This window comes from Salvelinus namaycush, chromosome 4, assembly GCF_016432855.1.
Source record: "Salvelinus namaycush isolate Seneca chromosome 4, SaNama_1.0, whole genome shotgun sequence".
NCBI lineage: Eukaryota > Metazoa > Chordata > Actinopteri > Salmoniformes > Salmonidae > Salvelinus > Salvelinus namaycush.
In genome coordinates this window covers 29467553-29481538 of record NC_052310.1, presented here as the reverse complement: position 1 = coordinate 29481538, position 13986 = coordinate 29467553, and the positions used below count along the sequence as shown (strand labels likewise).

The following is a 13986-nucleotide window of genomic DNA, read 5'->3' as shown; positions in this document are numbered from 1 at the left end:
GGTGCGTGGTGTAGGCACTGGTGGTACTGGGCTGGAGACACGCACCATAGGGCTAGTGCGTGGAGGAGGAACAGGGCTCTGGAGACGCACTGGAAGCCTGGTGCGTGGTGTAGGCACTGGTGGTACTGGGCTGGAGCGGGGAGGTGGCGCCGGAAATACCGGACCGTGCAGGCGTACTGGCTCCCTTGAGCACTGAGCCTGCCCAACCTTACCTGGTTGTATGCTCCCCGTCGCCCGACCAGTGCGGGGAGGTGGAATAACCCGCACCGGGCTATGTAGGCGAACCGGGGACACCATGCGTAAGGCTGGTGCCATGTAAGCCGGCCCGAGGAGACGTACTGGTGGCCAGATGTGTAGAGCCGGCTTCATGGCACTTGGCTCAATGCTCAATCTGGCCCGGCCGATACGAGGAGCTGGTATGTACCGCACCGGGCTGTGCACACGTACAGGAGACACCATGCGCTCTACTGCGTAACACGGTGTCTGCCCGTACTCTCGCTCTCCACGGTAAGTACAGGGAGTGGGCGCAGGTCTCCTACCTGACTTCGCCACTCTCCCTTCTAGCCCCCCCCCCCAAGAAATTTTTGGGGTTTACTTTCGGTTCTCCAGCCACGTCTCCTTGCTGCCTCCTCATACCACCGATCCTGGGCTTTCGCTGACTCCATCGCCTCCCGAGAGCGGCGATTCTCTCTCACCTTAGCCCAGGGTCCCTTTCCGTCCAATATTTCCTCCCAAGTCCACGAGTCCTGGTTCTTTGGCCGCTGTTGCTGGTTCCTCTCACGCTGCTTGATCCATGGTTGGTGGGTGATTCTGTAACGGATGTCCTCCTCCTCTTCGGAAGAAGAGGAGGAGTAGGGATTGGACCAAAGCGCAGCGTGATAATTTGACATAATGAAGTTTATTAAAGAAAAGACGAAAACACTTCAACAAACTACAAAATAGCAAAACGACGTAGACAGACCTGAACATGGAACTTACATAAATACACGAAGAACTCACGAACAGGAACAGACTACATCAAACGAACGAACAAACCGAAACAGTCCGGTATGGTGCAACATACACAGACACGGAAGACAATCACCCACAAACAAACAGTGTGAACAGCCTACCTTTATATGGTTCTCAATCAGAGGAAACGTCAAACACCTGACCCTGATTGAGAACCATATAAGGCTAATTACACCTGACCTAAACATAGAAACACAAAACATAGAATGCCCACCCCAACTCACGCCCTGACCAACTAAACACATACAAAATTAACAGAAAACAGGTCAGGAACGTGACATGGTGTAACTTCATTACATCCAACTGTTTTTATTGACACAAGTTAGTTAGATGGAAACGCATCTATTTTCTATGCAAACTTTCTACATGTCGACAGAAAATCGCCAGACAAGTTCCTGGAAACATAGCTTTTGACAGTTTATGATCAATAATAATGATTGTAAACATCTTTGTCAATAAAATGTTTAATAAAAAATGTATGTGCATGCGGTATTAGAAACAACAAATGTATTTGGATCAAATGACATACCTGCCTTCTATCTCTGTGTCCTAGAGTCGATGTGGAGGAAATAAAGACAGTGATAGTGAATACAACAGCATCAATATCCATTAAATTAGTTTATGTTGAATAGAACTGAAGAGACAAATCACCATTGTATCAGGCAGAAGAATGTCCCCCTGGGCCAGCTCAGCGGTGAGCCTAGCCAGATCCTGCTCTATCTCCTGGATGATGATACAATTATTTTCCATCAGGTCCTCCAGGGCTGTGACTGCAGCTCTCTCCTCCATCTCCAGCTGGGTCAGAGTCATCCTGAGGTCCTCATTCAGAACCCTCTGGATGTCCTCATACTTCTTCTTTATACTCTCCCTCATTGCTGAGGACTTTTTCTGGTTGTGGGACACAGAACCAGTCAACGCGAAAGTCATTGCAACATTTCACATCTTAGAGTTTATATGCTACCATGTTGTGCATGTTTTTCACCACAAATAAATGCTATAGAAATATAAATGTCAGATGTGACCATAGAAATATAATTACTAGAAGGGCCAAAGCCCCTCAGACCACTTCAATTTGACTGGAACACTCATGTGTGCATTCAATATGTCTGACATGTTATTGTGATGCTTGTGACCTCTGTTCACACAGATGAAGCCCCATGCTGTTTACTTACAATGATTTCAGTTTGCTTTGCACTTAGTTTCTTCATTCGGAGCTTCACAGCCTCTCTTTGCCTCTTCAGACATTCCTGGTGCTTCAACTGCATCTCCTGAGGAATGAAAAAAAAGTAGCACACACCTGATCCTGAGTCTTCATCTTCAAAGCCTTATTCTAAGTGAGATAATCAGTTATACCAATGAAGAAAAGCTGACGAAATTGCAAAAGGGAAGTTGTAATAAACCAAAGACTTCTAGTCCTGTGTCAATGAGTCTTAAATCAGTATAGACTACATTCACTTACAGCCCGTGTGTCTGTCTGCTTGTCTCTCTTCCTCTGTTTATAGAATGGCCTGTCTCATACAGTACATACCATACCTATATATCAGTAGGCATGGGATTGTTAAAGTGGGCACCTGGCACTCTTTAACAATCCCATGCCTCTACAAGCTCAGGTGCTAGAGTATAGTGGGTAGGGTTGTGTCCATAGAAATATAGTCACTAGAACGGTATTGGCCCATTCTATGAGCCATATTGGGTGTACCCATGAGGGTGCAGTCAAATTGCTGTGGTCTGAGGGAATTATCCTTTATAGTTATTATACTGTATATATATGGTTATGTCAATGGACCCCTTCATTCTCCCCTAGAAAGTATTCACCTTGACTCCAGACAGACCATGCAGGTCATCAGGCATCTGTCTTCCAAGTTCCAGTGTCATTGTTGTCAACTCTTTTCCATGATTTTAGTTTTGAATTGGTCAAAAATTTGCCAATGGAAATCACTAGATGACAATGTGACGTCCATCATGATGTCACAGCTCTCCATTGAGCATTCTATTTAGTCCAGGACTAGAGTTAATCTGTGTCCGGGAAATCCTACATATTGTATAACATTTGGTATACTTGTGTGAACCCCATTATGTACCTGTAGGCTGCCACTCAAAAGAAGAAGAAAACAACCCCAGTAAGAAATACATACAGAGTTTAAGTGATAATAAATGCTGTATCAACAGGAAAAGAAAACCCTCCCCATACAACCCCTTCCACATGGGCCTGAAAGCAAAGAATGTAAAAATATTAAAATAGGTATATTTATATATACACAGCACCAGTCAAAGGTTGGGACACACCTACTCATTCATTCAAGGGTTTTTCTTATTTTTTTACTATTTTATACATTGTAGAATAATAGTGAAGACATCAAAACTATGAAATAAAACATGGAATTATGTAGTAAACAAAAGTGTTAAACAAATCAAAACATATTTTATATTTCAGATTCTTCAAATTAGCCACCCTTTGCCTGGATTACAGCTTTGCACACTCTTGGCATTCTCCCAACCAGCTTCACCTGGAATGCTTTTCCAACAGTCTTGAAGGAGTACCCACATATGCTGAGCACTTGTTGGCTGCTTTTCCTTCACTCAGCGGTTCAACTCATAACCAAACCATCTCAATTGGGGCGGCAGGTAGCCTAGTGGTTAGTCTTGGCCTAGTACCCAAAAGGTTGCAAGATCAAATCCCTGAGCTGACAAGGTAAAAATCTGTTGTTCTGCCCCTGTTCCTAGGCCGTCATTGAAAATAAGAATTTGTTCTTAACTGACTTGCCTAGTTAAATAAATGTAAAATAAAAAATCGGGTTGAGGCTGGGTGACTATCATCCTTCTTGGTCAAATAGCCCTTACACAGTCTGGAGGTGTGTTTTGGGTCATTCTCCTGTTGAAAAACAAATAATAGTCCCACTAAGCGCAAACCAGATGGGATGGCATATCACTGCAGAATGCTGGGATGGCATATCACTGCAGAATGCTGTGGTAGCCATGCTGGTTAAGACTAAAGGACAGATTCACACCTGTCGAATGTCCATTGCTCATGTTTCTTGGCCCAAGCAAGTCTCTTCTTCTTATTGGTGTCCTTTAGTAGTGTTTATTTTTCAGAAATTCGACCATGAAGGCCTGATTCACGCAGTCTCCTCTGAACAGTTGATGTTGAGATGTGTTGAGATGCATTTATTTGGGCTGCAATCTGAGGTGTAGTTAAATCAAATGAACTTATCCTCTGCAGCAGAGGTAACTCTGGGTCTTCCTTCCTGTGGCGGTCCTCATGAGAGCCAGTTTCATCATAGCACTTGATGGTTTTTGCGACTGCACTTGAAGAAACTTTCAAAGTTCTTGAAATTTTCAGGATTGACTGACCTTCATGTCCTAAAGTAATGATGGACTGTCATATTCTTTGCTTATTTGAGCTGTTCTTGCCATAATATCGATTTCATCTTTTACCAAATAGGGCTATCTTCTGTATACCACCCCTACCTTGTCACAGCACAACTGGCTCAAACGCATTAAGAAGGAAAGAAATTCCACAAATTAACTTTTAACAAGGCACACCTGTTAATTGAAATGCATTCCAGGTGACTACTGCATGAAGCTGTTTGAGAGAATGCCAAGAGTGTGCATAGCTGTCATGAAGGCAAAGGGTGGTTACTTTGAAGAATCTCAAATATAAAATATACTTTGATTTGTTTAACACTTTTTTGGTTACTACATGATTCCCTATGTGTTATTTCATAGTTTTGATGAGGTGAGATGGGATCACCTTGCCTGTTACTTCTAGTTATTCTGAACAGAACAGAGCCGGTATTGCCTGTTATTACTATGGCTGAGGGATTGGCATATACTGTAGTATTTGAATTATATTAATGAAAACAGAGCCAAGTACCATATGTCACAAAACCGGCCAAAGATATGACGATTCTAGTCTATCAAAAGCTTTTTCTTCATCGAGAGATAGAAGTGCCCAAGGAGCTTTGATTTCTGATGAAGCATGTAAAATATGTATTAGAAAATAGTTTAATATCTGTGTTTATCAAAGAAAGAGGGTAATAATGAGAGCACTGAATGGTTTTTACCTTTTAAAAAAAATTGCAAAATTAGTCCTGCATTTACATCCCTTCCAAATGAACCTTTGTGAACGGCTGTGTTAATCATTGCAAGTATGGCGTAATTGGTTCCACATTTTTAAATAGACCTCAGGAGGAAGCAGGTGATTTACCTTTATTCATGTTATCCAATGACCTTTTGAGTTCATGTAGAGGGATTTAGACTCCCAGCAAGCCGGCTTCCTCAGTTGCGAGAAGAGGAGATACTTTTAAAAAGGACTCGATCTGACTTGGTGTTTGATTTACAATCAGAGGTGTACAATTCTTTATAGAAACTGGATAATTGTTGGTTGATTAATTTGGATTCAACAGTTGCAATATTCATTAATTGATCATTACTGAAAAACTTGTTAGCCAAAAGACGACTGGGTCGATTACCATGGAAGTTATGGTTAAGTCTAACCCGATGGATGGCAAATTCTCCTCTCTGTCTCTTCAATAGATTTAGTTATATATTTTAGTTCTCTTCTGACTTTGAAGAGAGTACCTCGTCTGAAGTGTTTGTTGACAACTTTTACAATTCTGATATCTTCTTCGTGATTTATTCAGCCCAGATGCAAATGCAGTTGCATTGTTTAAAAAAAAAACTTTATTGGCGTCCCATAAAAATCTGAGGATCAGATTGAATTTTTGTTAATCATTATAAATTCAAATTGTACACAACGTAGGATTTTGTAGTAAGGAAACGTTAAAGCGCCATCTTGTGGTTATTTTAGATAATTGTGACATTTGTATCTGTCAGTAATAAGCATGATGATCAGATAGACTCATATGTCAAATTTCTTGATTAAAGAAAATAGAATAGATTCTAGTACGAAATCGATTCGGGAGAATGTTTTGTGCCTGTTTGAATAGAAAGTGTGCTCTTTTGCTTCAGGGATATGAGCTCGCCAGGCATCAAGGGTTGTATTCAGAGAGCATATGTTGGAGAGCCTTGGTTGCCTTTGGATTGTAGTTGATCTTATTAGATTCGTCCCGCATATCCAGAATGGCATTCATGTCTGTCCTAACCAGTTGGAATTCAGTTAATTCTAACAATAAGCTAACAAAAGTTATTATCCAATTTGAAACATAGATATTTATTAATACTGTATTTCCTCCGTTCATACTTTGATTCAAACCATACTTTAAAACTATAGGCCTACTATAAACCTGGGTGTTTGTGTATCAGTTTGTGTGTGTTTGAGAGAGAAAGACAGTTCCATGGGTGTCTGCCTCTTTATTGGCTGAAGTCCAGGAAGTCAACGGAACACACTGTCTGATTTGTTCCATAAATCTTGACAGGAGTCCTCATATTACATTACACACTGCAGTTCCTTGAACAACATATATGAACCACAGTGTTTATTATAGTTTAATAGCTGAGAGGAGAACAGGTAAACTAATACAGGCAATACCTTTGGAGTAGCTGAGGATTAACATACACAGTGATTTAAAGCTTTATTTTTTGCTTATATTTCAATACAACAAATGGCAGTGTGGGTTTCATTTATAAAACAGTCATTTCAAATAGTAATTTTTTAAATATATTTTTTTACATTTAATGTGTTTGTTAGTAAAATAGGAATTGCTACTCCAATGGGAGCCTGAGAGGCGAAACTGAGTCGTACTCATTTGGCATCAAACCAAAGAAAACAGACTGAAACAGGGAGGGACTACTTGGACTCGTCCAATAAGGAAGGCTCATTTCCGTTTTCTGTTGAAAAGCGGTTTAAAATGTTTTCCGTTTCATGCCCTAAAGAATATGACCCGGATCTATACGTAAACCACTATTGTTTTGAATAGCAGCTTTTCCAGACTCTGATGCCAGTGAGAGTAACATAGTTAGGTGCTTAGGCTAGCTGGTATGTACTAGAGCCATAAAGAAATGGCAAGACCCAATATTTCCCATGATGAAGACAGACATTTGATTTGCCTTGATAGCCCAAATGAAGGCAAGCTGACCATTGACATGTGAAGCTGACAGACATTCCATTTTTGCATGTGAACATCATGTTTCATATGGTGCCATGAAATTCTACTAACAATGTTCCACAGGAATCAACAGCAACAAATATGAGGAAACAAGCAGGTCAAGGAAAGCAGTTCCATTCAAAGCAAAGCCAGAAATTAAAACAAGCGCAGCAGTCAAAAAGAACATGACTTAATTCTTTCTCATTTTTGAACATGGAAGAAATTGTTTTATTTTCTTTCCTTGTAGCCTTCCAAATGTATCTATTAGTAATTAAATCATGTATTCAGTCTGTAGAGGAGGCATCGTGAAAAAAGAGAGTCCATTGCCTTCTTGAACATGTCAGAAAAAAAGGTTGACAAAAATCGAAACAAATCTTACATCTATGTTACAGTGTTAGAGTAGAGTGCTATCTGAAAGGATGGGATGAGTGCATTCTGCTCTGACTGCTAGAAGAGATTGGCCTTCTTTTTCAAGCTGTTGCGTTTCCACAGTGGAAGCCTGTCAAACTCCTGGATCTCCATCCCAAAGATGTCAAAGAACGTTTCTGGGGCTAAGTGGCGCTAGAGTGAGAAGAGAGGTTGAGAAAAGAAGGAGGGGAAGGGGGGGATGTTGTGGTTAACATTTCCGCTCCTATATGGTCATTGAAAAACTCAAGAAGCTATATGGATCTATGGATTCTGTACTTTCCTTGCTAAGTATTTGTGTAGCATTCATGCACACACATGCAGAAATCAAATGATACCTCCAGTCTTGTTCTGTCCACCTCCCTGGGCAGTTTAGCTCGCCCTCTACTGGTTATCATGAGCATTTCATATGGTACAACCTTCAAAAGGGAGACACTCGTCAGTAAAGGATGTCAATTCTGAATTAAGCTTCAAAAGGAGACTGTTGAAAGATGGCCTCTTGGGCCATCAAAACGGACTGAGGACCCAATTCAATCAAACCTGGATACTAGGTTTTAAGATACAGTGCATTCGGAAAGTATCCCGACCCCTTGACTTTTTCCACATTTTGTAACAGCCTTATTCTAAAATGGATTAAATAAAACATTTTCCACATCAATCTACACACAAAATACCCCACAAAGCAAAAACAGTTTTTTTGAAATGCTTGCACATTTATTAAAAATAAAACATAAATACCTTATTTACATAAGTATTCAGACCCTTTGCTATGAGACTCGAAATTGAGCTCAGGTAATCCTGTTTCCAATGATCATGCTTGAGATGTTTCTACAACTTGGAGTCCACCTGTGGTAAATTCAATTGATTGGACATGATTTGGAAAGGCACACACCTGTCTATATAAGGTCCCACAGTTGACAGTGCATGTCAGAGCAAAAACCAAGCCATGAGGTCGAAGGAATTGTCCGTAGAGCTCAGAGACAGGATTGTGTCGAGGCACAGATTTGGGGAAGGGTACCAAAACATTCCTGCAGCATTGAAGGTCCCCAAGAACACAGTGGCCTCCATCATTCTTAAATGGAAGAAGTTTGGAACCACCAAGACTCTTCCCGAGAGCTGGCTGCCTGGCCAAACTGAGCAATCAGGGGAGAAGGGCTTTGGTCATGGAGGTGACCAAGAACCTGATGGTCACTCTGACAGGGCTCCAGAGCTCCTCTGTGGAGATGGAAGAACCTTCCAGAAGGACAACTATCTCTGCAGCACTTAACCAATCAGATGGAAGCCACTCCTCAGTAAAAAGCATGACAGCCCGCTTGATGTTTGCCAAAAGGCATCTAAAGGACTCAAACCATAAGAAACAAAATTCTCTGGTCTGATGAAACCAAGATTGAACTCTTTGGCCTGAATATAAAGCGTCACGTCTGGAGGAAACCTGGCACCATCCCTACGGTGAAGCATGATGGTGGCAGTATCATGCTGTGGGGATGTTTTTCAGCGGCAGGGACTTGGAGACTAGTCAGGATCGAGGCAAAGAAATGGAGTAAAGTACAGAGAGATCCTTGATGAAAACCTGCTCCAGAGCGCTCAGGACCTCAGACTGGGACGAAGATTCACCTTCCAACAGGACAACAACCCTAAGCACACAGCCAAGACAACGCAGGAGTGGCTTCTGAATGTGCTTGAGTGGCCCAGCCAGAGCCCAGAATTGAACCCGATCGAACATCTCTGGAGAGACCTGAAAATAGCTGTGCAGCGACGCTCCCCATCCAACCTCAGAGCTTGAGATGATCTGCAGAGAAGAACGGGAGAAACTCCCCAAATACAGGTGTGCCAAGCTTGTAGCATCATTCCAAAGAAGACTCGAGGCTGTAATCAGTGCCAAAAAAAAACAGTTTTTGCTTCGTCATTGCTTCCTAGATTGAGGAGGGGGAAAAAAACAATTTCATCAATTTTACAATAAGGCTGTAACGTAACAAAAGTTTGAAAGAGTCAATGGGTCTGAATACTTTCTGAATGCACTGTATATCCAAAAAGGGGAAAGAAAGAATACTTATGCTGTAATTATTTTATTGAGTACATGAATCCACACATTCATCGCTGCAGACAGCGCATTATCATATTTGAGATCCCACAGAAACCGGGTATCCAAGTTTGATTGGATAGGGCATTGTTTTTACAGTTATAGCATGTTCAAAACTGATAGTCTTGTCTGAGACAGGGGAACACTGGGTAGGGACAACAAGTGTGACAGGAGATTGTGAGTGAGGGCTGATGGGGCTATAGACCCTGGGAGCTCAACTATAAGTGTATCAGTTGATAGGGAGGTGCATGACGCCAGTATCGTTGTATAGGTACGTGCATTAGTGCTCTCATTACCAAAACATCTACACTGAGTGTACAAAACATTCAGAACACCTGTTCTTTCCATGATATAGACTGAACAGGGGAATCCAGGTGAAAGCTATGATCCATTATTGATGGTCACTTGTTAAATCCCCTTCAGTGTAGATGAAGGGGATGAGACAGGTTAGAGAAGTATTTAAGCCTTGAGAAAATTGAGACATGGATTGTGTATGTGTGCCATTCAGAGGGTAAATGGGCAAGACAACATATTTAAGTGTCTTTGAACGGGGAATAGTAGGTGCCAGGCGCACCGGTTTGTGTCAAGAACTGCAACGCTGCTGGGTTTTTCACGCACAACAGTTTCCCGTGTGTATCAAGAATGGTCCACCACCAAAGGATATCCAGCCAACTTGACACAACTGTGGGAAGCATTGGAGTCAACATGAGCGAACATCCCTGTGGAATGCTTTTGACACCTTGTATAGTCCATGCCCTGACGAATTAAGGCTGTTCTGAGGGCAAGGGGGGGGGGGGGGGGGGGGGGGGGGGGGGGGGGGGGGGGGGGGGGTGTATATCAGTTAAAATTTGAACATGTTGGAATATCTGACTAGACAAGATTAGGCTACAGATCGACATTTTCAAAGAACTGTGGCCCTAAAATAATGGTAAGTAAGTTACAAAATAGATACAGTACGTGTTAAACAATTTGTTTAAATGAGATGGTCAAGTCATAGACCAAGCCCTGGGAAGCAGCTATACTGTGGGCTTTACAGCAAATGTATGTTAGGCAAAGTACACAAACACACCTAGATGAGATCGATTGAAATTTAGAGGAAGAGTTTTGCAAGATCTTACTGAAATGCTCTAATAAGCAACAGGGGGAGGGATTTGTGCTTTTTTCCCGCCCTCTATCTGATCAACTCATAGTAGTCAAACCAGCCATGAAAATCCAACAATGAAGGTGTCTCTCCTTCATTAAGTTGTATCAAAGACACATTTGGTGTTGGATTTTCCACTGTATGTTACATACAGTCTGTATTGAAGCCATGTGCGAATGAGCATGGAGAAGCCGGCATGCTAAGCGAGAGACGACTCAGTTCACTAGCTCCTGTCTAGACTGCAGCACAGCCATAGCCTCATGGGAGATTTAGTACTTTAGAGGGGCTGCCTTTGGTTACAGGAACCCATGAAGGAACTGACTACCAGCTGCATACTGTAGGTAGTTAGTGGTGATATGAGACACCAATCATATACAGTTGAAGTCGGAAGTTTACATACACTTAGGTTGGAGTCATTAAAATTCATTTTTCAACCACTCCAAATTTCTTGTTAACTAACTGTAGTTTTGGCAAGTCGGTTAGGACATCTACTTTGTGCATGACACAAGTAATTTTTCCAACAATTGTTTACAGACAGATTACTTCACTGTGTCATAATTGCGGTGGGTCAGAAGTTTACATACAATGAGTTGACTGTGCCTTTAAACTTCTTCAGGCTAAGGTCTATTTTTCTCCATTTCCTGTCTGACTGACATTCCCAAAGTAAACTGCCTGTTAGTCAGGCCCAGAAGCCAGGCTATGCATATAATTGGTACCATTAGATAGAACACACTTTGAAGTTTGTAGAAATGTTAAAATAATTTATGAGACTATCACACAATTGATATGGTAGGAGGAAATCCAATGAAAAACCAACCAGGATTTTCTTTTTTGGAGAGTCAATCACTTTCAATGGAAAACTATAGGTCCCATGCAAATCCAGCTTCCAGATCGCAATTTCTATTGCTTCCACTAGATGTCAACAGTCTTTGTTCAAGCTTTCAGGCTTGTTTCTTCCCAAACAATGAAGAATTTTTAGTTTTGGTACTGGGAGTCAAAGTTGGAAATCAGTCTGTGCGCGCACAACGAAGAGGACGCACACTTGCTAATTTTACTTTTCTATTGAACATACTTCTTTCCGTATGAAATATTATAGTTTAATTACATTTTAGGGTACCTGAGGATTGCATAGAAACGTATTTTGACTTGTTTTAGCAAAGTTTAGTGGTAGCTTTTTGGATTCCTTTCTCTGCACGTTGAATGAGTGGATTACTCAAATCGATGGCGCCAACTAAACTGACTTTTTGGGATATAAAGGATTTTATCTAACAAAACGACCATGCATGTTGTAGCTGGGACCCTTGGGATTGCAAATCAGAGGAAGATTTTCAAAAACTGAGGGAATATTTAGGTGCTTTATTTAGTTGTTTTACGAAGCCTGTGCTGGTTGAAAAATATTTTGATATGGGGTGCAGTCCTCAAACAATCGCATGCCTTCGCTGTAAAGCCTATTGTAATTCAGACAATGCAGTTAGATTAACAAGAATTTAAGCTTTTAACCGACATAAGACACTTGTATGTACCTAGATGTTTAATATCCATGATATCTTCCAATTTCACCGGAAGTTGTTAACAGATGTCCCGCTGGAAAATTCCAGAAAATGTCATGGCTTTAGAAGCTTCTGATAAATGATGCCAATTAGCCTGAGTCAATTGGAGGAGTACCTGTGGATGTATTTCAAGGCCTACATTCAAACTCAGTGCCTCTTTGCTTGACATCATGGGAAAATCAAAAGAAAATCAGCCAAGACATCAGAAAAATAATTGTAGACCTCCACAAGTCTGGTTCATCCTTGGGAGCAATTTCCAAACGCCTGAAGGTACCACATTCATCTGTACAAACAATAGTACGCAAGTATAAACACCATGGGACCACGCAGCCGCCATACCGCTCAGGGAGGAGACGCGTTCTGTGTCCTAGAGATGAACGTACATTGGTGCGAAAAGTGCAAACCAATCCCAAAACAGCAAAGGTCCTTGTGAAGATGCTGGAGGAAACAAGTAGAAAAGTATCTATATCCACAGTAAAACGAGTCCTATATCGACATAACCTGGCCGCTCAGGAAGGAAGAAGCCACTGCTCCAAAACCACCATAAAAAAAGCCAGACTACGGTTAACAACTGCACATGGGGACAAAGATCGTACTTTTTGGAGAAATGTCCTCTGGTCTGATTAAACAAAAATAGAACTGTTTGGCCATAATGACCATCGTTATGTTTGGAGGAAAAAAGGGGAGGCTTACAAGCCGGAGAACATCATCCCAACCATGAAGCATGGGGGTGGCAGCATCATGTTGTGGGGGTGCTTTGTTGCAGGAGGGACTGGTGCACTTCAAAATAGATGGCATCATGAGGTAGGAAAATTATGTGGATATATTGAAGAAACATCTCAAGACATCAGTCAGGAAGTTAAAGCTTGGTCGCAAATGGGTCTTCCAAATGGACAATGACCCCAACCATACTTACAAAGTTGTGGCAAAATGTCTTAAGGACAACAAAGTCAAGGTATTGGGGTGGCCATCAAAGCCATCACAACTTGTGGGAAGAACTGAAAAAGCATGTGCGAGCAAGGAGCCCTACAAACCTGACTCAGTTACACCAGCTCTGTCAGGAGGAATGAGCCAAAATTCACCCAACTTATTGTGGGAAGCTTGTGGAAGGCTACCCTAAACGTTTGACCCAAGTTAAGCAATTTAAAGGCAATGCTACCAAATACTAATTGAGTGTATGTAAACTTCTGACCCACTGGGAATGTGGTGAAAGAAATAAAAGCTGAAATAAATCATTCACCACTATTATTCTGACATTTCACATTCTTAATATAAAGTGGTGATCCTAACTGACCTAAGACAGGGATTTTTTACTCAGATTAAATGTCAGGAATTGTGAAAAACTGAGTTTAAATGTATTTGGCTAAGGTGTATGTAAACTTCCGACTTCAACTCTACCTCCTGTTATAGGTGCCGAGGTTTACCTCACTATTCCTTCTATTATATCACCCAATGTGTGCGGTGGTTCCGATGTGCCAAGCTCAATTGAAGCTCTCTCTACTGACTCAGCATATTTGTTTTTGTAGCATACACATTTTTGTAGTAAAGTATACATTTAAAAAATGGAATGTCAGTCAAATATACTAATAAGGATAGGGCACATACATCAGGTAAATTCAAAATCTTTATAAAGAAATTATATAAAAAATAAAAAAAGATACTTGCTTTTGTTTCCAACATATTAGGCATAGATACTCCCCTGTCCATTCTTGTTACTGCAGCACTGCCATCCCTTATGTGCTACAGGATAGA

General features: G+C 41.3%; 1 protein-coding gene across 1 annotated transcript in view; it reads right to left on the bottom strand.

Annotated features, from left to right (window-relative positions):
- Positions 1-7394: 7394 nt before the first annotated feature.
- The window catches only part of LOC120045821 (actin-binding LIM protein 1-like), a 134005-nt gene continuing 127413 nt past the window's right edge, over positions 7395-13986 (bottom strand). The window contains exons 20-22 of the mRNA XM_038990754.1: positions 13900-13974; positions 7802-7882; positions 7395-7619 (exon numbers count right to left, since the gene is read on the bottom strand). Coding sequence (XP_038846682.1) covers positions 7506-7619; positions 7802-7882; positions 13900-13974 — 270 coding nt within the window. The 3' untranslated portion in view covers positions 7395-7505. The remainder of the gene's footprint in view (positions 7620-7801; positions 7883-13899; positions 13975-13986) is intronic.